At 42.4% G+C, this 24,032-nt stretch overlaps 1 protein-coding gene across 1 annotated transcript; it reads right to left on the reverse strand.

Moving 5' to 3' along the window:
• Window positions 1-1,417: 1,417 nt before the first annotated feature.
• On the reverse strand, window positions 1,418-11,686 carry LOC127236661 (glutathione S-transferase alpha-3). The gene is made up of 6 exons (XM_051204406.1): window positions 11,579-11,686; window positions 7,140-7,191; window positions 6,387-6,519; window positions 5,537-5,678; window positions 2,944-3,075; window positions 1,418-1,781 (listed from the first exon to the last, which is right to left on the reverse strand). Exons 1-6 carry the CDS (start codon window positions 11,663-11,665, stop codon window positions 1,662-1,664), a joined length of 666 nt encoding a protein of 221 aa, XP_051060363.1. The 5' UTR covers window positions 11,666-11,686; the 3' UTR covers window positions 1,418-1,661.
• Between the last annotated feature and the right edge of the window lie 12,346 nt (window positions 11,687-24,032).

Consider the following 24,032-nt stretch of genomic DNA (forward strand, 5'->3'; position numbering starts at 1 on the left):
GCTTTCTATGTTTCTCAAAACAAAACCCAGACTTGTTTCTGTGGCTTCAAAGTCTGCATAACGAGCTGTTCCTTGAAGCATCTCCTTGTCGGACCCTAGGTCCCTCTCGTGCTGTAATTCCCACCGAACATATCACTTTCTGTTTTTGCTAACACGATCTCTGGCCCATTTCATGAACCGACTAGCCTAGTTTCTGCTTAGATTCTGTGAGAAGCCACTGTTTTTTAATGGTACTTCTTAAAAGACAGATCCAAGTTCAATACCTTTATTTTTATATTCAAACTACTCCAGAACAGAAAATTAATAATGATGGTGGTAGCAGCTTTGGATGAGAAAAGGTTTCCATAGTCTTATCTGTTTGAATACTTGGTTACCAGCAGGTGGTGCTGTTAAGGGAGGCTTCGAGGGTGTGTTCTTGTTGGAAGAAGTGTGTCACTAGAGTTGGTGTTGGGCTTTGAGAATTTAAAGACTAGAGACATTTCTAGTTTGCTTTCTCAGCTTCCTGCACACCCTCAAGATATGAGGGCTCAGAAACAGCTGACCTGAGAAAGTGGGAGCTCACAGACCCCAGGCTGACAGCAGGAGAACCAGAATAGAACCCCGACAACCAGGGTGCCAGTTGGGAGGCCAGGGCAGCCTATGGGGCCTCTGGCAGTGGAACCAGTATTTATCTCTAGTGTACAAATAGAGTTTTGAGTCCATTCCCCATGGATGGATACTCTCTCAGCCTAAATACTCAGGGGAGGGCCTAGGTCCTGCCCCAAATGATGTGACAGATTTTGATGATCCCTCCATGGGAGACCTCACCCTCCCTGGAGAGTGGATGGGGGATGCAATGGGGGGAGATTGGCAGGGAACATGGGAGGACAGGAGGGAGAAGGAACTGAGATTGCTATGTAAAATAAGATCATTTTTAATTTAAATAAAAATAAATGACACCAAATGCAAAAAGAAAAAAATATTCCTTCTCTAGATTGCCTTGGTCATCATGTTTTATCATCATAATAGAAAAGGAACTGACATGATTGATTAATCTTCATTATCAGTTTGATAGGACATAGAATAAGCTAAGCAATAAACACCCTGTGTATGTGTGTGAGGACATTTCCATAGAGGTTTAAAAGTAATTTGAGTTTCTGGGGCTGGAGGCATAATTGTATCATAATTCATGCAGCCCCAAAAGTGATGAGTGCTCTATATTGAACATAAACATACTGTTTGAGGACTTGAATAAGAAAAAATTAATTAGTTGAAGGAAACAATTCTTCCCAGGGTAGGTGTGCACAGGCACGTATGTGTGTATATGGTCAGGGGAGATTACCTTTGCATGAGCCAGAATTTGACATGAAGATTTCTACTGTTTGATGAAGATATGACAGATATTTCATGAGAATATTTGAATAGTCCAGAGTCTAAGAAGCTTGTTCTATTTTATTGAAATTTAAGAAAACATCCTAGGAAGAGATCATGGTTTCAATTTTGACTATAACCAAATAGCATCCTAGCAATTCTGCATAGGTCTTGACTACTTGCATTAATGCACAAACTTTAGAAAACTTATTAGCCTCACAATAAGCAGGATCCACATTTAATCAAAACTTCATTGTTGAAAGCTTTAGAAGGTTGGCCTTAGGGCTGCTATTCATCCATATGGGCCTGACTTAATGGAAAATCTTCATTACTAATTCTACGCATTTCTCATCCTCATAAGGCTTCCTCTGGCTGCCAGGCTGAAGAAACTTCTTCACTGTGGGGAGGTTGCTGACTCTGGTTTTCAGTGCCTGAAACATAAAAAAAACAAAAACAAACAAACAACAAACAAAAAACAAAAAAACAGAGCCTCAGAGAGCAGCTGAAGAACAAGCTATTGTTGCTTGTGCAGCCCTGTTCTCTTGCCAGTCAAAGACCAACCAATCCCCTCCATCGGCATCAGGTGGCGGTCGGGGACAGATACTCAGGGAAAAAGAAGTTGGGGGGGGTGAGGAATGGAGCTTCCCCCAGTACATTGCAAACACTCATTCTATCCGAGTGGGTCCCATCTTCTTCCAAGAAGGTCACGGACAATACAGTCAGAAATAGTGATAGAAAATAGAGCATGGAATTGGTCCAGTCTCAACTAGCCTTGACACTGAGAAAGGAAAGTGGGAATTGTCAGGGGCTGGCAGTATGCCAGTGGTACAGCACTTGCCTGGAATATGCAAGGTTTAATCACTAGCGCCACACAAAACAAAGAATAAAACCAGTTATGGAGCTGAGGAATGGCTCAGTGGGTAAAGTGCCTGCCATGAAAGCATGAGAATGTGAGTTTGCCTCCCCACAACCCACATAAAAGCAAGTGCAATAGTCTGTGTCTTTGCCCCAGCGCTGTGGTGCAGAGCGTGGAGATGGACAGCTCTGAAATACATTGGTCAGCCAGCCCAGCTGACTAGATGAACTCCAGCTCAGAGACAAACTGCATCTCAAGGATAAGATAGAGAGCAACACAGGAAGGCATCCTCTGGCTCCCATGTGCATAAGCACATTTGTACACACAGAGATGAACACATGCATACATCACATGCAGACACACACACACACACACACACACACACACACACACGCATGCATCACAGACATAGTGGAAGTTACTGAAATGGGAAATAACGTTTGTGAGGAAGGCCACTGTAGAGAGAAATAAGGTTTGGTAACACAGATGCTTGAAAAGAGCTCTCCAGATATGGTCAGTGCAGAAGACAAGGCTGGAGCAGTGACAAAGAGAATCCCCTTGAGACCAGGATCAAATCCAAGGTGGAATGGGGTACAGGGAAGACCCTGGGTTCTTTCTATTATACAAGACTAAGTGTACTTCTCTGTCAAAGTAGGAGGAAATGAGAAGTTGTGCCAAAATATTGGATCCCATGAGGTAAGATATGGACTACCCATCTGAGGGTTTGAATAGGGCACCTTCAGCTGAGGGAAGTTGGCCAAAACAGTGGGGTCCAGCTCTTCCACGTGGTAGAGAAGTTCAACCAGGTAAACATCAGCCCTGCTCAGCCTGTTGCCGATGAGATAATCTTGTCCATGGCTCTTTAACACCTGAAGGATTCAAGATGTTAGTTCGATGTTGAAGACAACAGCCCTCAAACTGGGGCCTCTTGCCTTTATGTGCGGTTCTCAAACCTCAGAAATTTCCCTTCTCTGCTGCCTTCTCAGGTGTGTATGGATCCCCACACCTTTCCCAAGGCTCCCGACTCACACCCAAACTCCAGAAGCACACCTCTGCCCATCATTTCATCACCTGTCCTTCACTGCTTTCCATACATGTGCCAAACTCCCAGCTCCAGCCACATTATTTCTTCAGCCCCCCCCAACTAAAGGGGTGAAGCTCTGACATTTGAGTGTCCCCCTAACTGTACTAAGTAGTCTCTTAGTGGGAAGTGGCTTCACCTGTGTGAATACACCCTTCACACTAAAGTAGACGGTTTCAATGACTTCATTCCCTCTCATTTTCTCTCCAAGTGTCTTTATGTCTATGATTCCAAGAGTAGGTCATCTCCTCTGCAACATTGGCTCAGCCTCTTTATACTATGTCATCCTCTGCAGTGCTCAAGCAATAAAGGGTTAACTGCATGTATGTCTCCCATGAAGTTTGGAATGCCAGGGGAAAAGAAGAGCGTGGAGGTGGGGGAAGGAGAAGAATGAACACATCCAGCAGCACAGGACATTGAAAATTGGCAATCAAATAGATGATGCCATTATGTTCTCTAATTTAACTAGTCTTCCTTCTTCCCTCCCTCCCTCCCTCCCTCCCTCCCTCCCTCCCTCCCTCCCTCCCTCCTTTCCTTCCTTTATATTTTGGAGACAAGGTTTCGTGATTGTAGTTTAGGCTGGCCTCAAACTCACTGTGTACTTAGCCTAGTCTTGTTCTGATCCTTCTGCTTCTATGTCTTAACCTTGGCTTACAGGCTTGCATCATCATGCCTATCTCAACCTTTGTGGATGAATGAAAGCTTTTATAAGAACTATTGGGGTAACATGAAATTATGTGTTAAAATAATCCTTCAATGTTAGATTCCTGAAGAATAAAGAAGAAAAATACTGTAGCACTACCAATTAAAAATAATGTTATCAAATAGGTATTAGATTATGCATATATATAGAAATATGAACAATTATTTACATTTTTAACTGATATTCAAGGGCCTCTTTGGTTTCACAGTATAGGTGATAAGTTGTAATGAATAGAGAACATCTCTTCATGGGATAAATCCTAATCTGTCAGAATCCTAAGTGTCAAGAGGGAGAATCTGAGGTTATGAGTATTATGTATTCTTATCTGTGCTCCAGGTCTCACACACATCAATGAGTTAATATTTGCTGAATGAATGAATGAAGGAAGGGGGGAAGAATAATATGATGCTAAGTAGGTTCTTACAAAACAAATGGAAACAATATGAACTATTTGCTAAAAATATCTTAGCATCATTGAAACCTACAGAACGAAATGCCCATTGCCGGTGATGTGGAAGTGAATGTAAGTTGGACGCTCTTCCTTCATCTTCCCAGTGGCATGCTTAGACATTTCCTTTTTGTTCAGTTTGGCCTCACCTAGTTTGATTCTGAAACATGGCCTCTTCGTTTGTAAATGGAATGCTTGGTAGGATGCTACACATGCAAGAAGCACATTTACATGTGGAAACAGAACTTTATTCCATTATTTCTGTGCAACTTTCTTTTAAATATTGTGTAGATACCATGCATCCATCCTGAAACAGTATAATACTCTCCCGATGGGGTCCTGCTTCAGGCTTCCCTGTACTTGGGAGAAGGGTGCTTTCTGTTGTGTTATGCTCATTTTGATGTCCTTGAGTCAAAGGATTAGTTACAGTGTTCTGTTCAGTCAAGTCCAGCCTCCAGTGTGGCTCAGATGTTTACACACCCCAAGTTCTAATTGAGGCCGTGAAATCTGTCAGAAAAAGTCTACGGTGTGTCACAGCCAAACAAATTTGGGAGGAACTCTATATTTGCTATAACTATGTCAAAGGCTCTTTACATTCTACTTTTATACAATGCCTCCAGTGTTCAGGTGCCAAATTAACAACAACGAAGTCCATTCTGGCAGGGAGCACCAACAACCCAAGAACACCCAGACCCTTCCCCTCTTGCCTCTGTTGTAATTGAAGATGTGTGTCTCCCCCAAATAAGATAATAAGAACCCCAGCCATAGCACTGCACTGTTAGTAAATAGGACCTTTGAGAGGGGAACAGATCCTACAGGTTAAGGGCTCATGAAAGGCATTCCTGCTCCCAGCAAGGGGCACCAGAGAGCTGCCATCCCGGTCTGCTGTTGAAGACACAGACAGAAGGCAGGCATGCATGAGCCAAGGAGTAAGTCTGGCTAGAAACCAATCTGCTACGTCTTGATTTTACACTTCAAATTATGCTTTACCCCACACAGTGCTTGGCATTTTTGTTGCAGCAATGTTAGCTGCTCAGATGCCCCCTGAGGACTAATGGACCCTCTGAGTGCTCTGAAGAGCAAACAGCTGGCACTCACCTTCTCATAGGCAGGGAAGTAACGGTTCCTTGCTTTGTCCTTGATCTTGGCAAGATTTGCCTCTTTCTCCTCTTGGGGAACATAAGGTTGATGGAGAACTATTTCGTCCAGATCTGCCATACCTTCCGCATACATGTCAATGCTGAAAAACAGACAAGTGTTCTGCCTCAGAGTTTATAGTTGAAAAACATGAATTGCAGTGGTAAAATAGTTCACTCTGATGGGATTCTGGAGCCAGTAATAATAGATTTTTACTTGCTGATTAACAAATCACAAATCTCTGGGACTTTTTCTTTCTTTTCCTTTCTTTCTTTCTTTCTTTTTCTTTTTTTTTTTTTTTGAGACCGGATCTCTATGTAGCTCTGGCCGGAGCATATATCTAATAGATTCTCTTTACTTTGTTACTGATGGCTGAGATAAAGGCAAACACCACCACCTTCAGTATTAACATTCTTTTTTGAATGATCTAACGGGCTAGCGAGCAAGGTTTCTCTCTTCATGGTAACCTAGGGTCATGGCTGTAATTGTCAAAACTCGAAGACAAGCCCTTTAGATCCTTCTCTTGGATGCCAAAGACTCTTTCTGTGTCTAAAGTTATTGGCTACAATGTTGCTTCTGAAGCAACTAAACAAAGGGAAACCAGGCTCTGCCATCTGCTATCCTACATGGGACAACCTGACCCCTCCTATTTTTCCCTCATCTCCTTTCCTCAATTCCATAGTTCTCTTCTTAACTGATGTCAGTGTATGTATGCCCAAGCACCCAGGCACATTGTGTTCACGAGCCCTTTGTTATGGTTCTGTTCACTCAAGAGAAGACCCAAATATTTCCCAGAGTAAACATATCATACAGGGCTCTCTCCTTCACATCCTTCCCATAGAGGTTGTATTTGGAGGCAATGTAGTTGAGGATGGCTCTGGTCTGCACCAGCTTCATCCCATCAATCTCCACCATGGGCACTTGCTGGAACATCAAACTCCCATCTATTGGATGAAGCAAAGGGAAAGGAGAATAAGATGTCTATGGATATACATACATACATACATACATACATACATATTAATTATACTACACACACATGACACACAGACACACACATATTCATTCTATGGTCAGACACATTCAAAGCAAGACGTCTGATGAAATGACAGAAAATTCTAAAACAGCTAATTGCATGATAACTGACTTTTCAATGAAATAGCATTTAAATCTTTTTGTTTTCAGTGTCTTTAATGACTTCTAAGTTCTTTCATTTTTATCTTATTGATGTTTTTATTTGATATTGACAATATTTCAGTATTTGTCGCACAGGGTGTGATAGTAGCATGGGTTAAACACAATATCTGTTTTTCCATGTTAACAGCAGCAAATATGCAAAAACAGAGACAAGTCATTCATGGGGTATGGGGATTGTTTCTGTAAATACACAGAGAGATTTTAGCCCTTTTAACCCGATATTTACCAAATCTGCTTACATGACTTACAAATTTACCACCCTTTCATCAATTGTTGTTTGATAATTTCTTATGATTATATAGATATGGTCTAATTTTAAAGCTTCCCCTAGAAACCCTCCTGGGAACATTTAGATCTGTGTTCTTACCATTTCTTAACCTTGACAAGTCATCCCGAGTTTTCAGAAATTTTTCTTCAAACTAGAATACAGAAAGAATAAGCAAGTCTTTATTGATTAATTTCATTGTGTTCCAGGCTTTTCACTTTAACTCCTCCTATCTGAGGGAAGGGAGAGATTATTTAATTTGGTGATCACACTGGTGAACTAATCATGGCTTGTGGGAATTAAGAGAAGATCTTTTAAGAAGGGAGCTGTGGTTACAACATATCGCTTCTCCTTCTTGTAGTTGACATTGTCTTTCCCAGAACTCTACCTAAGTAGCTGATTAAATCGTGGGTTACAGGAATGCCAGTGGAAGGAAATGCTGACCCTTTCTTCTGGCTATCATTTATAATATTTCAGCCTACCCCCCAACGAGGTCAGAAGGAACATTGCGTGTCTCCAGCATGGAAAATGGCATGCGCCAGTGCCTGACATATCTGCCAGTAGGCATGGTCTGTGATTACTTTGAGTAGAATGATCTGTAACTGTCTTAAAATACAATGCTGGAAACATTTCAAAGTTAGGTTACAGTCACATGGTGGAATCTCAAGTACAGGTCTCTGGTGCTATCTGATAAAATATTCAACCCTCCAACTGGCAAAGAATCAGCTTTTGTTAGGTTTGACACAGGTGGACAAAGCATGGCTCTTTAGGGGGCTAAAGGAATTAGCCTCTGGGTCTGTGACATGCCAAGCTCTCCACAGTTTTAATCAGCCTCTGTACACTTAGCTTCTTTGTAGGAATTCTTGTCCACAGGTGCTTTTTGACATCACCTTTTAGTTTTTAAATACAGTTTAAACTGGTCCCTCCTCGGTGAAAAATGTACTTCATCCTAGATCCTTATCTAATCATTTCAATTTATTTTATTTTTTTTCCTGAAATAAGACGTTGTAATGTCAGCTGGAAGCAGAGCCTTGTATCTACAACTACAGTACAAGTACAACTACAGTAGCCATGTATATTTAGTAGAAATAGGAAAGTAATTTTTCCATAGCATGACAAGTTGTTTTGTAGGCAGAGTTCAGCTGAAATCCTAGGCAAAGAGTCATCAAAGCAGGTGATTCTTGTTGACATCTTTGTGCCATGTCTCATGCTAGCTGTGAGAATATGCAGCCAATTACTTAACACAGGAAAGACTTCATTGGCTCATCTGTAAACTTAGAGGAAGTGCATTCTTCTTTAACAGAAGAGTGGTATGTTTTCAAAACACTCAGTACCTCACTGGCCCCACAGAAAGCAAGTATCCTTATGTAATACAGTGTTGTGATTTTCAATGACTTTCCGACTTTCCTGGAGTTCCTGGTTGTAAAATGTCAAGATATTAGGATTACTTAGCATGCCCTGTGGCTCCATATGATCCCATATTGTCACACCCAGGGACAATGAAGTTGGTATGAAAACAATTTGTCAAACATCCAACCTAGGAAAAACATAAAGGATAGAGGGTGGGCATCCCAGGAAAGTGGGCAGGGTGGGATGTGGCTGGAGTGTGATGCTGATGGTGAGGCTGTTGCTGATGGATGGGGCTGTAATGATCCTCTGTACACAGTAGGATCCAGGCAGCTTGTGCTCAGCAGTCTTGTCAGTCACACTGAGAGGTAGGAGAGGAAGCAGACATTACTGCCACTTGCTCTTCCTGCACTGAACTCACCCCTGAAACACAAGGCTGCCTTCTGGTTGTTTGGGAAAACAGTCCACTCATTTGTGCGAAGAAAACAGTCTGTTTTGTTCTTGCTTCCTCATTACATTGGAACAGGATTAGGTCATCCAATCAACATCCTCACAAAGTGGTTGGGAATGGATGCTGATCTGAGGCTTTGATGAATGCTTTGCTAGGAAACTGAGGAGGCAGGGCAAGCCCAGCTGAAGGATGGGATCTCATACTGTAGCCCTCCCTTTCTGACCACCACCCACTGGGGACAAAGGCAGTTTCCATGACTTCCTTTTCACAAGACCTATCTGCCACCCAGTTGTGGGGTCCCTCTCGTCTGGACTGACAATTCTAGAAAGCAGTGCTCTACTGAATCACAAAGATCCTTGCTGGATTTCTGCTCAAACAGTTGGGAAAAAATGTCTTTTAACCTAGTAAGTAACTTGGTTCCATGTCTCATATATGTACCATGATTGGAAATTATGGAAATGAAGCTGTGTCTGGCTGTGAATGAAAAACTCCTGGAAGGAGTCTGTGTCTGTGAAGACTGATGAACAGACTGGGAAGAGATTGGAATTAATGTTAAATTCAGAGTCTACTTTCTTTATCTTGGGCTAGTTTTACCCTTGTGTAACAGTCATTCCTTGACCCACCTTGTATTTGAACTAACGTTTTGTGATAATAAATAAAAATGTTTTAGTATCTATTGACTTAGAAGTAACATCTTGTGATAATAAATAGAAACCTCTTAGAAGCTATTAACCTAGCAGAACACTAGCACCTACCAATCCAAAAGCTAAGAATATCAGATAGCACCTTAGGTCTATAAAACATTTCCCCTCATCTTGTTGTCTCTGCCCTTCCAGTGTACCCACAATGCATTTTGAACTTGCCGTGATTTATGACTTTGTTCTGAAAAACTATAAAATGGCTTCATCTTTGTGATGGTTTGAATAAGTATGACCCCATAGATTCATGTGTTTGAGTGCTTGGCCTATAGGAAGCGGCATTAGTAGGAGGTGTGACCTTGGTGGAGTAGGTGTAGCCTTGGTGGAGTAAGAGTGTCACTGTGGGTGTGGGCTTTGAGGTCTCCTATGCTCAAGTTACCTCCAATGTGGTAGATAGTTCACTTCCTATTGCCTGCAGATCAAGATGAACAACATTTAGCTCTTTCTCTAGCACCATGTCTGCCTGCATGCTACCATGTTCCATCATGATGATAATGGACTAAACCTCTGAAACAGTAAGTGAGCCACCTCAACTAAATGTTTTCCTTTATTAGAGTTGTGTGGTCATGGTGTCACTTCACAGCAATAAACACTCTAAGAAAGTCTTGGAACATGAAATTTAGGGTAACCTAAATCTGGGTTCCTTTGGCCATGGTCACTCTCAATGGCTCCTGAATAAACTACCTCTTATCCCTTTTGTGATGAGAGCTGTGGCTTTTATGTTCACAATATGCTTCCTAAAGGCCAGCATTGCATCTATTGTAGTTTTTTTTTTTTGTCCTATAACCCCAGGACCCAGCAAACAGTCTGACTTTTCTAGATAATATGAATGGACTTGTCTCATGGTTAGTAGAAGGCTTGTACTGTGTCTCCTGCCCACCTTTCCTCTGGGGTGTATATTTTCACTGTAATTGCATGCATTTCCAAAGACTATATGCTCCAGTCCTTTTATTGGTACTATGTTGGGTATGCATATGAGTAAAATTATAATGTTCCTCACTATACCCTTCACTTACTTTCGACAAAAATGTCAGCTCAAGGAAACAGGCTTTCATCCACACCTCTTTGTTTTAATCACCTGAATAAAATCTCAAGTTTCATGTACACTCATAGCATCTATAACAATGCTGGGGTCAACCACAAACTGTTTGCATAAAGGTGGTCCCATAGACTACAGCAGAATTTCAAACTTACTGTTGCATGGTGAATGCATAGATTAAAAAAAGGGGCAGGAGGACTGGAACTGTAGTGGGTCATTTAGGAACATTCACAGCAACATGCCCTTAATTCCGAGAACAGGGACCTGAACACGGGCGAACCTTCACTTGCAGAGAGGAAAATCATGCTCCACTATTTGCTTTCAAGAATGGCAAGCAAACTCACGACAGAGGGACATTGGAGATAAGCCTCAAGCAGACACCTTAGAAGAAGACATTGTCCTCATAGAGGATAACAATTCATGTAAACCACTGTCCCAGGACTGTCCAAGGGAACAAGATACAGAGGAGGATGACCCAGACCACCAACAGGCTGAGGCTAACATATGCGCACCAGTTGTGTGTGTACAAGTTTTGATAAATGACAAACTTGTTATAGTGTTTTCAAAGAGTTATTTTTATTTCCTCTCTCCTTTCTGGTATGTGTGTATATGTATATGTGTATGCGAGTGTGTATGTACGTGTGTGTGTGTGTGTGTGTGTGTGTGTGTGTGTGTGTGTGTGTAGAGAGGCTCTTAGAAGACACAGATTTGGGCTTGGAGCTACAGGTGGTTGTCAGCTGCATGAAACAGGTGCTAGGAATTGAACTCAGGTCCTCAGGAAGGGCAGCAAATGCTCTTAACTGCAGAGCCATTTCTCCAGTCCTTATTCTAGTGTTTATGATTGGTGATGAAAACAATTTATATTTATAGGAAAAATCTGTGTGTTACTTACTAGTTGGCAGTTTTTAATTTAGGCCATTCAGGACACTTTGATGGCTCACATGAGAAACATGTTTGGTAAAATCAATTTCAGACTCGGCTTAAAATGACTCAAGTCAGAACGTACCTCTACTCCAGCTGCAGCCAAGAGCCACCGGACTGGCTCCATTCTCCCACGGCCATCGAAGTAGTGAAGGACTGGCTTCCCCGCCATAGCAGCGACCTCTTGGTTTTTCTAAACAGGAATGAAATACAGCTTGCTCTTAAAGTCTGTCCTGTGAGGGTGTTTGGACAGACACTACACTGGGGTGTCTGCCTTCCTTATGGCAGGGTTGGAGACATGCCAAGAGTATGTTCCTTGGTCCAAATGGTTACCCATCAAGAACTACCCTCAGATTGCACCAAACCAGTTCAGTGACTCCATTGGTTAAAAAGTGACTTAGAAAAAATGAAACTGCTTCATATGTCAGAGTGGAGGATAACAATGTGTGGGACACAATGTGTGGGAAAGAGAGGACCAGCAAACTACAGTTTATTGCAGACCTCTAGTGGTCCCTCCCATTACACCCGACTCTCTTTTATTCTCTTCCCTTCCCCTCCTCTCATCTGTCTCCTCCTCCCTGTCCCTGAGCGACATCCCAGCCCAGATCTCTTCTGACACATTGCCTCTAATAGTCACACGACCACGCAAAGAGCGTATTTCTCCATTTTTCAGTTAAGGAAACCAACCTCAGATAACGTTAAGGCATTGTTCACCATCACACCAAACCAATGACAGACATGAGGGGTCACAGAGAGGAATAAAACCACGAAGGATCTGTCTCCTCGTACATGAATGCTCATAACTGGGCACATCAAACTCGGGGGACATGGCTAGCAGCAATGCAATGAGCAGGGCAGCAGGCTCTGTTCAGCCCTCTGGCTGTGTTTGATCAAAAGCAGAGATTAGGCTTCAAAAGTGTGTTTTACTGCAAGGGGAGAGTAACTGAGTTGCCATCAAAAACAGTCATATTCTGCCCACACAGAGAGAATGCCTATTCCTTGCTTATTCAGAATGAGGTTTTCTAACTTTGTGTGTGCATTTCTATGGGAAATCAAGGAAAACAGGTGTTGCTGTTTTCATTTTACAGAATTGATGGTCAAGTTCAGGGATGTCCCCATCTGGCACACTGGGTAATCTCAGTTCATCTTCAATGTACACTAATAAAACAATTACCTAATGGGACTATTAAAACATATTTCCAGTGTATGAATGGCAAAACAGAGTTTTATAGAGGCACTTGCCCAAAATGAAGCACTGTTCCAGTATTCACTCTTCTAGTCCAAACCAAAGTCTAGGTTTTATTAATTATGGTATTGAGTTTCAAATTATGGTAGAACTCTCTACATGGGATTGAAATCTAGTATTTTTTAATGGTAAAGAAAAGTATAGGAAGTGCCAGAGTGTAGAAAGGGTTAGGCATGGATGTGTTGTCAGTTCAGCCTGTGTACACTTGGTGTGGATATACGCACATGTCTATGCTCATTTGGTCATTGTGAATGAATAAGGCATCCCGCTGAGTCCTTTAGGGAAATGGGACACTCCCCATCTCAGGCTGCCTGCAGGTAGAGCCCAGCAAAGAACCACAGAACAAAACAGCAGTGGCTCCTGGGATTCACGGAGCCAGTGCGAGCATGAGTGTGAACACCCAGGAGTCAAGGAGACCAAAGGTTCCAGTGCTGGATGTGGGGGGAACTCCCGCCCCAGACCCAAAGACCACGATAAAGCATTACATTTCTTCTTGGAAAGTTTTGACAGTGTGCGGCTTGAAACAATATCCTTGTCTTTATCAAGAGGTGTATTTTTTAAAGCATGTGAGCTTGGATTTAAATGGCATCACTTAAGATGTAGAGCTCCTAAGCTCCAACCTTTATATTATAAAATCTGTTAGAGATGCAACCACTCCATCATTCTTATACTTTAGATTGTGCATATTTCATGTTCTTAATAGGGGGGTAATTTAGCCAGATAAAAGTGAGAGTAAAGTTCACTTGGCTTCAGGTGTTTGATTATTAGGGACTCAGAGCCAAGTGATTAAAAGCTGCTCACTAATCCTATTACCTTTGAGAGGGGATCATGTTCTGGAGTATTTCATCATAATGCTCCTCCCTCTAACACCCTCCATTTCCAAACAAGAGCCTTCCAAAGGTCGCTTTACCACCAGGCTCAGGCAGCCTCAGAGTCAACAGAATGAGAACTAGAGGGACTGGATGATCTGATGGGGTCTCAACACGATCCTCAGCCTCAGTGAGTTCTGTGGAGTCACTGTCCTGTCTGCAACCACCACGGGGACAGCTCCTGGTGCTCAACTTACAGAGGGTTTCATAGAGTTCAGAGTGAAACCGCACACTCCCGCTCTCATGGGATTGGACTATTGACTTTCTCCAGCTTCAGGTCAGAGCTGTTCCACTCCACTGGAAACCTCTCTGCCCCCTCCAGCTCCATGCTGCTCTCCTGAGGACCTACTGCCTATTTTCCCAGAGTCCTCCAGGCTAGTCAAGGTTGAAGAGGGAATGAGGGAGCCTTTCGTTTATCAATGCTTCTCTGTGAGAAGCTCTTCAGGAACTCCAGAGACAGAAAGTTTGTCAAAGGATTTCAGTGCTTTACTTAAGTGAATACTTAAGGAACTCAGTGTGATGAGGACTAACAACTCTATTTGTTCCGTTATGAAGACTGGCCTCTGGGGCTGGAGAGATGGCTCAGCCATTAAGACCAGGCTCACAACCAAAAATATAAGAAAACTGGCCTCTGTCTGTGGCGGTACATGACCGTAACCCCAATACTTGGGATGCTGAGGCAGGAGGATAATGAGTTTGAGACTAGGTTGAGGTATATATCAGAACTGGTCTCAAAATAGCTACAAAACAAAATATAAACAAAGAAGAAAAAGAATGTGAAGAAGAAAAAGTTTCAAACGAAATTGGGATTCTTTTTTTTTTTTTTTTTTAATTATTCCAGTAGTAAATTAAATTCACATCTCTGGTGAATCCTATCATCTGGTTAAGAGTGCTACATCTTTAGTTCCAGCACTCAGGAGGCAGAGGCAGGTGGATCTCTGTGAGTTCAAGGCCAGCCTAGTCTACAGAGCTAGCTCCAAAACAATACAGAGAAATCCTTTCTCAAAAACAAACAAATAATAAAAGAGTACTACACCCTTAAGAGATAGAAAGGAGTCTTAAAGATAAGCCCATCCATTTAGAGACATGTGAACTCAATAGTTTACAGGGTCAGAGTCTGAGTTGAGTTTTTCTTCTGATTATAGAGCCAGGGAGCAAGACAATGAAAAAAGAATGTGTGTGTGTGTTTGTGTGTGTGTGTGTGTGTGTGTGTGTGTGTGTGTGTGTGATAATAAAATAATAGAAACATAGTACAAGCCCATTCACCATTGCCCTGGCTCCCGGGAGATGAGTGTGTGTTTAAACACACCAGCCATCTGCAGCAATTGCAATTCATCAAGGAATGATCACTGTCTGATCAGGTCCTTTCCCTGTAAGGTTTTACAGGGATCCATATGCCTTGTGAAAACTTGTATCAATACTGTGCAAAACTGTATCAATAGTAACTTCACGTTATCTGTTTCTAGGAACCTCAGCCTATGGATCCTGATTCAGAAGGCAAGTCAGCCAATAGAATGGGGACTCTATCCATTTTGCACTGGCGTTGGGGTGCTGTCTGCCAGAAAGAGTAGATTCTGGAAGTCTGAGGTGTCCCTTCCTCCCTTCACACCAGGACCAACTCTCAAACAAACATTACTGTGCAGCATCTTGCCAGCATGTTCTTCTATAACATCTATTCAGAAAGTCCCACTATCTCTCTTCTAGAATATCCCTTTCCCCCAGTGGTAACATTGTTGACTTCCACATTCTAATAATCTGTACATTCTAGCTAACTGCCAAGTGCTACAGTGTTTGTCCCTCTCACCCATACTCCTGAAGTTGTCGCCCTGAGAAGTCAGCTCCTTCAGTGATCCTCAGACAGGACTTAGCTGCTTCTCCACTGCTGAGGTTGGAGGGACTCTGGGCAGCCACAGCCTGAAGGCAGGGAATGTACATGTGAAATCTCTAGGGTGTTACATGCCAGGGATCCCTCTCAACATCCTAAAACAGGGGAAGCCCTTCATAGGGAGGGTAAACCAGTCAAAATGGGCAGTGTTGTGTAGCCATTTCCTCTGAGCTAAAATACCGTCTCATGAAAGAAAGAACTACTCTTATGAGTCTAAGGAAACCTGAGAGGCTCAGGAAGATTGTAAAAGCTATATGATATGCCAGGCCCCTTCCCAAGTTGATAAAAGTAGTGAACAATTGCTAGGAAAGGGTTGTCTTCACTGGGGCTTCCTTCAATCCAGGCAGGACACTCTACGAGGCAGCTTTTGAGTCATTACCAATGCCTCTGAGTCACCACCCATGGGCCTATGGGAAACCCCAGTAAAGTCTTTAGTTCAACCAGCCACATGTGGATGAAGCCGTTTCCTTCATTTGTCAGTGGTGCCCTGTGTAGGGTAAGTAAATAGCTATTCATGCCTCCCCATCTGACAATGGTGCTGAGGTTGGGGAATTCTGTCCCTGCCAATCTTCTGCTGTGCTAAGAGATGCTTGTGTCCTACAGAGAGGATGCCATTGGTGACCTAGTTTATTAGTTGCAAAGACTAGACGGAAATCTACTACTCCTGACTTGTAAAATTAATTATTTCTACAGCAATAAATGTCAGTTTGGATTTTCCTAGCCTACACACTTTTAGGACGTTGTTGCTGGCAGTGAGAGCTGTGGCCCAATGCTGCCAGCTGTAACAGCTCCAGGAGTTTTACTCAAGACACCCCACTCCCTGGAAGCTGGGGTGCATGGACTGATGCCCCGGAGAAGAATTTCAGGTTATGTTAGCATAGAGCAAATTTGGGGTTCATTAAGAAAACATCCTGCCCTCCAGTCAAAGCTCAGGAAACTTCTGTGTGCAGGTCGAATAGACGTGCAGGTAGAAAGAACCTACATGCTGGGAAAAGAGAGGGGTGCTGAGAGGTGCAGTTCTCTTGCGTGACATGGCTGTTGCATACTTGACCCCATAGCCACCATGGTTCCCTGCAGAAATCAATCCGTGTAAAAGATCCAGTATGAGACTGAATGGTTCCTGGTGCTTCATCCCTACTTGAAAGCCTCCCGTGCTGACAGCTGCAGAGGCAGGGAGAGTCACTTCCCATTTCAGGGATCACCCTTGGTAGGTTGATCATTACCCCATGGATGACTCCCACACCAATGTGCATTTGGGCAAAACTAGTCGGTCTCAATAGAGTGTAAAAGAAGATGAAGCCTGGAACTTGGGAGGGAGATATGTGAGGATGGGTAAGGCCGGTGGGGTTGGAAGTAGGTTCGGAGAGAGGGAGTGTGGAGCGGACACGGGCAAGATGTCTTGTACATATAATGAAGATAAGCTGAAAAATCATTCCATAAAAGTGGTCTCAGTATAGATTTAGGTAGAAGCAGAAGGTGGAGGTGGAGGAGGAGGACTATTTCGGGCAAGGAAAGAGTGTGGCAGAAGACAGGGCAAGAGAGGGTAGCAGGGGGAGATCTGGTCAAAGTACAATTATACAGTCGACTGCAAGTGTCTTGATGAACTCAGTTACTTCATATAGTGAGTGTACACTCAATATCGGAAAAAGGAAAGAATAGTAGTATATACCCAAGGGTTTGTATGGGCAGAGAGAGAGAGAGAGAGAGAGAGAGAGAGAGAGAGAGAGAGAGAGAGAGAGAGAGAGCTGTCTTAATAGCTATCTACACATTGTTGTGTTATATTTGTAGTTATAACTGTCTAAAGGATTAAAAGATTTGGCAACATGATTGGGCGTGCTGTTTTTTATCCAGAGTTTCCCGATAATAAACTAGATTGCATATGGTTTATGAGGCACATTGCTCTGATATGTGGTTTATGAGGCATGCTGCACTGGATTATAGACAGATAAGATAGAATACAAGTCAAAAAGGATCAGTGATCAAGGCAGATGTTTTGAATGCAAACATAATGCATGATAGCAGTCAAAATCTCAGCCAGCAGAGGTGAGTTCATTTTCTTTCCTCATCTATTTAATACTCCCTGTCCTTATGTCTTGCCCCAGCATCACAATTGACAACTGCACATTGGTTCCTTCTATAGAGAAATCAACTCTAGCATCAGTACCATGTTCCCCTTCCCTGGACATTACTCCAGTTTGTCTGGGCTGTTACCCCTCTCCTTCGTCCCTGTGAAGTTAATTTGTCCCTCACCATTAAATTCTCAGCTCCAGTTTCTACATTCTTCATTTTTACATCTCTAACAATGTATCCAGCAGAGATGAAATCAACAGTTCTTAGACTACCGAAGCACACCAAGTCTATATAATGTGAGTACAAATTCTAGGTGTTAGAAAAATGGATTTGATTTAGTACTTACCTTGTTTAAAAGCTGTTCCCTCTAAAAAGTTTCTGAACACAAGAGTTCCTGATGTTTTATAAGCTATTTGTTAATTTGAATACGCCCTTCCCAGGTAAGCCCCTCCAATAAGAGAAAAGCTGCTCCCAGATTGCCCAGAGAGGCCAGAAGTTTCCGTGGGAGATTAGAAGAAAAATGCAAAGTCATGCCTGGGTTGCTAAAAGTTTGGTTAATGTGTTTCCTATTCAAGGCTACTAGTGGAGAGCTTGAAGATTGGAATTCAGGCAGATTTAACTCTCTGTGTCAGTGAGGTGGGCTGTTACAAGAAACTCCCTTACCAGCAGGAAGTAGTTTGGAAAGAACGACGCCCAAATTCCCAAATATTGTGTATAAATGTTTGTTTTCATTTAATTGGACTTTGTTATATAAAATTAAATAAAAAATACTCTATATGCATAAAAAAAAAAAAAAGAAACTCCCTGTGAGGGTTTCTTGAGTGGCAGGCAAGGGCTAAAGCAAGTGGGAAATCTCTGTTTAGCTAAGCTGGGAGATGCTGTATAGAGCAAGATGATGGATGGAGTAGGGAGTATGTCTGTTAACTGGACCGCCAGGTAAGGCACAGAATAGTTGAGATTCAGACAATGATTATTAACATAAGTATCTCCAAATGTTGTGGGAACGTGCTTATGCTAATGAGAGGTGTTTTCTTGGAAATTCACATTGACATGGGTGTCCTGGATTTTTACCTTCTCACCAAACGCCCTTTGGATGTGGTTTGTGTTTGGTTAGACTCTTCTCCCTTCGGCTTCTGCTGTATTCTCTCAATAATGGTGACTCAGGTTACTTTCACACTGTGTGTTTAATGTGTTTCTCTCATGGGCTTCTGTGTGTGTCAGTCCCTATAAATGGGCACAAAACATGACCATAGTACCAAGTCAGTAAACTAATTTAGAGTGTTGAAACAATCTTTCCCAAATATGGGAGTGAGATAGTGTAGCCAAGCCCAAGTCCTTCTTCATTCTCATCCAGCAGATGCCACATTTTGTCAGCTATACTGCAGAGTAAGTTGATAATGTGTCCCCCTCAAAGGACAGGCCCAAATCCAAATCCTAGAATCTTGTGAATATGAACTGAATTAGCAGATGTACTTAACACATGGCACTTGGGATGAAGCCGTTGTTAATAATCCACATGAACCTTCAATCTAATGGCAGGTGCCTCCACTGTAGCAGGAACAGGTGTGAGCAAGCTGAGCTGGTGGAGAAAACAGCTCAGTGGTGTTTTCCAGGGACACCTTTCTTCAGTTCACTTCACCTCTATGGTCATTTTGTGTAGGTATTTCTGTGCACCACCTGAATCCTTGGTACCGACATTCACAAGAAGAGGCCATCAAATCTTCCTGGACTATAGCTCTGGATGGTTGTAAGTGTAATCTGGGTGACACGTGGGTGCTGGTAATCAAACTCCGGTCCCCTGGAAGAGCAGCCAGTGCTCTTACTCTGAACCATCTCTCCAGCCCTCACAAAGATACTTTTAAGACATTCATTTCGAGTAATTCTTGTTTCTCTGTTATACATTAGGCTCTTTCTTTCTTTTCTTTTTTTTTTCTTTTTTTGGTTTTGGTTTTTCAAGACAGGGTTTCTCTGTGTAACAATTCTGGCTGTTCTGGAACTTGCTTTGTAGACTAGGTTGGCCCTGAACTCACAGAGCTCTGCCTGCCTCTGCCTCCTGAGTTCTGGGATTAAAGGCGTGAGCCAACCACTGCCTGGTTATACATCAGACTCTTAATATAAGGGGCTACAATGTGTCAGATGTCAACTCACAGGAATCTCGAAGTAGATAAAATGAAAACATAGGAAATGTAGATGAAATGAAGCTAGGAATGACTGAAGTCTAACCACAGCTATGGCCTTTTGATACATATGATAGAGATGTAGTTAACCAACAATGTGCGAGGCACCAGGTGGCAAACCCACCACTTTTATACAAGCAGAATTACACTTTAAATAATAGCGAACAGTACATTATAGCAGATACACAAACAAAAACCCAGTTGCTTACTATCTTTATCAAGTGTTAGGAATGGGGCTACAGAGACAGCTCAGTACTCTGCTGCTACAGAGGACCTGAATGTGGCTCCTATCATCCACATCAGGCAGCTTGCAGCCATCTACAACTTCAGCCTGAGGAGCGTCTGACCCCTTAGATCACTGCAGGCTTCTCCACTCACATATACAGAGATACATAATATACACAATAAGACATATTTTTTTTCAAAAAAAAATAAAAAATAAATCTTCTAAAAAGCGTTCGGAGCCGGGTGGTGGTGGCACACCCATTTAATCCCAGCACTTGGGAGGCGTTGGTGGCAGATCTCTGTGAGTTCAAGACCAGCCTGGTCTACAAGAGCTAATTCCAGGACGAAAAAACAAAAAACCAAACAAACAAAATAAAAAGCCTTTGGGAGACTGGCGAGTAAGAGCATGACTGTAACACTGTAACTCTAGTTCCAGAGGATCTGATAACCTCTTCTGGCCACCCAACTTCAAGTAAAACACACCTACTTTGAAAGGGAAGGTCCCTTCCACTCCTCCGCTTTCTGTGTGTGTGTGGCTTCTTTTCTCTGTTTAAAATACACACCGCTTGTGCCGGGGGCCAGAGCATTCTGATCTTTGTGCTTCAGATTGATATCTGTTATACACTACAACCCAAGGCAGGAAGATGTCCAAAACCAGTTTTAGCATATTTTTTATTCTATATGTATGACTGTCCTGTATGTGTGTCTGTGCACCATATGTGTACCTGGTACCCAGGGAGGCCAGAAGAGGTTACTGGGTCCCCTAGAACTGGAGATACAGATCTTGGTGGCCACATGGGACTGCTGGGTCCTCTGAAAGGGCAGCCACTGGTCTTAACTGCCCAGCCATCTCTCAAGCCTCTACAAACTAGTTTTGCTAGATTTGGAAACAACTGTACTTTAGTTTCATGTGCGATACACAAGTGAATGTGTGCCTGTGGACATGCTGTGTGGGCTTCATACAGGACAGGAACATCTTGATGGAGTCCAGTCAACACCTGATAGATGTTCTGTCTCAGCGGTGTGGAAAATGGGACAGAGCAAAGAACCAGACAGCGAAATTCAACGGCTTCAGTGCCGCTTGTGGCCTGAATAGAGACACAAGGAAGGACTTATTGGAAGCAGCAATTCTCAAGGCCTGGGCTCAGCTACAGATGGTTTCATAACTCCCGAAACTGTTGCATAATGCGCCAAAGTACACACTGTGCTTAGAAATCATGCAGAAATTTTCTTGCAAAGTTACGTTTTGTGTAGCTATAATTTTTTATGATTGTCCCATTTCTTTTTGTCCCATTCAATTCATTCTTTGAAAATCTTATACATGTCTCCTCTCATTGATTTCATCCCGGTCATCTCTCTGTGTCCTCCTTCCACAAGTCCATCCCCTCCTTCACAAGTCCATCTCCTTGTCTTACAAGTTCATTTACACACTTGTGTCTTTTTGTTTTGTTTTGTGACTTACTGATTTTATCCAGGACTAGCAGTGTGGCTATGATTTGGAGATGTCCAATGCAACCTGGTGTGTTCACCTTATGGGTTTCATACACAACTGAAGACAAACACTGTTCATCCTCCAGAATCCCCTGGAGGCTCTTCCCTAATGCAAGATTAGCTGTTGACAGGCCCAGTACAGTGCAGGCAACTACAACTTCCGTGAGATTATGTTTGAAATGCAGTTTTTGCAGGAGGAATTTCTAAAAACAAACATGGGTAGCTATGTTTTAAATATGTTCATTTTTTAAATGTGTGACTCAAAGTTTAATGTTTTCTAAGCAGGCTTTTAGAAGCACACTTCGCTTGTTTGTCTTGCCACCGGATCTTCTGTACACTCTACTGGAGACCGCACACTATTCTTCCGCACACTATTCTTTCTGGCCAGAGAAACAGAACAGCAAAGTCCCGCAGAAGGCAAGAGAGAGTGAAGCCCATGCTAACCACTGAGTGTGTGAAGCGATGGGGACCAAAGCTTAGACATCACCAGCTCTTTGCTGTTAGTAGCTGAGGACCATGTTACATAGTGAATGCTTTTCCCTTACGTAACGTTTTATCCAGTGTTCTTCATTAGAAGCCACTTTCTCCTACTTATCATATGAGGATTCCAAACCTGGCTTATGACTCAGGGAAAGGTGAGCATGTAGCTTCCTGGATAGATAGAAAAGGAGACCCAGAGGGATTAATTGATGGGCTTGACCTACATCACATCAGCAGTAAGAAATAATTCTGGTTGCAGAGGCTGTGATGAACTATTTCAGTTTTAAGTAGTGATGGACAGGGATAATTTCATCTCCTGGCTTATGACTCAGGGAAAGGTGAGCATGTAGCTTCCTGGATTGATAGAAAAGGAGATCAAGAGAGATTAATTGATGGGTGTTCCACCCATGTTTCTCACGCATACTCGCTACAGAGAGGCTGCCCTATCTAAGAACAGGCACTTGGATTCCGTTTGCTGAGGTTTGCTTAAGGCTCAGATAAACATACTCACCCACATACACACTGAGTGACAGGTATGTGGTTGGCCCTGGTGTCAGGTCAGCTTCTCCATTCCTCTGTGGAGCCCTCCCAGTCCTCTGAAAACCTGCTCCAGATTTCCCCAGTCTGAGTGCTTGAGCCAAGTAAAGTTAGAACAGAAGGGAATGGGAGAATGTCACATTTATCTTTATTCACATGTTCTTTGTTACTATTGTTTTAAATTTAATCTCTTTGAGACAGGATCACACTATGTAGCCTTGGCTGGCTCAGAAATCACCATATAGGGCAGGCTGACCTTGAACTTATAGGTATTCACTTACTCCTGCCTCTCCAATGCTAAGATTAAAGGTGTGAACCACCATACGCTGTGCATTGTGGCCTCTGTTCTGGGAGCAGCATTTAAGGGATTTGTTTTTTATGGGAATAGAAAACTGGCAAACTTCATCTTTGGTCTTACTTTAACAACCAAAAAAAAAAAAAAAATCAAATGTGTTTGACTTGAGAGTATGCATCTATCTGTATAAGACAACAGTCTTGTTTTGAAATCAATGTGACCTATATCAATTATAGCTGGAAGTTCAAGGAATTCTGGTTTTGAAGGTACCTTGTTTCTTGTTAGGGTGAAGGCAGATTTATAGATGAATCCCAACTTTTTAGCATTAGGAGTTGTACAAATTTGGAAAAGTTGATGAAATTTAGATCTATATTTCTTTTTGATGATAAAGAGAAATATTTGTTTTCTGAGGGTCTCTTGAAATAATGGTCAGGATACCTAATAATGTCTCAGCATTGGTATTACCCTGTTGCCCCAGGACTGGAGCTCAGTATTAGGCCTGTTTTATAATCTTTTATATCCCCAATGGGTTGTGATGTCTCAGAGGGCAGGTTTTCTATGGTAAGTGCAGTATGTTGCACACAGCTGTATTACAGAATCACTGACATTCTAAAACTTAAAACAGCAGTGCAGAATGCATAAGAGGTCACACAGAAGTATAATTTTCTTCTTGAGAATGACTACATAGAAATATTATAGTAGGCGATATTAGATCTATAAATCCTATTTATCAGAGCCCACATTTAGTTTACACAGAATCAATAAAACCTGGGCCCCTCCCAGTCAGCAGACATGGAAACACTAAGGCATAGACAATGGAAAGATGAATAATCTCCACAACTGTTGTGTGATGAAAAATGAAACTTCTCTGACCAAGTCTGAGATGTACTCATCTAAGGCACAAATATAAATATTTAGAAGGTACTTGGTGGCAGCAAATTCAGTAGTAGCTTCCATCACTTACACCAAGAAGACAGCCTTTTACAAGCTCTTTTTACAAGAGGTCTTTACCCCTCTTCGCAACAACCCAAAGTTATATGGAAAGACTTTTAAAGGCTATCTTCTTGGATTCGCAGTTCACTAGGATGTTCTTGTTGTTTTTAGAAAACATTGGCTCATTTGAATAACTCCTCCCTACCAAAGGAGGCAGAGCCCAATCAGGGAAAAGACACTCTCTCAGACTTTAGGGGCTCACAATTTTCCACACCATATTAGAAGAGAGACGTCAGGTACTTCCTCAAATCAAAGCAACCGGTTTAAATAT

This window comes from Phodopus roborovskii, unplaced genomic scaffold, assembly GCF_943737965.1.
Source record: "Phodopus roborovskii unplaced genomic scaffold, PHOROB, whole genome shotgun sequence".
Taxonomy (NCBI): Eukaryota; Metazoa; Chordata; class Mammalia; order Rodentia; family Cricetidae; genus Phodopus; species Phodopus roborovskii.

What these genes read in the sequence shown, in the direction of transcription:
- LOC127236661 (XM_051204406.1), bottom strand. Translation starts at nt 11,665, where the DNA reads ATGGCGGGGAAGCCAGTCCTTCACTACTTCGATGGCCGTGGGAGAATG. An exon ending in GATGTGAAGGAGAGAGCCCT is followed by an intron (nt 5,679 to 6,386) that starts GTATGATATGTT and finishes TCTGTTTTTCAG; the next exon opens with CATTGACATGTATGCGGAAG. An exon ending in CCAACTTCCCTCAGCTGAAG is followed by an intron (nt 1,782 to 2,943) that starts GTGCCCTATTCA and finishes TTTATGTTTCAG; the next exon opens with GCACTGAAAACCAGAGTCAG.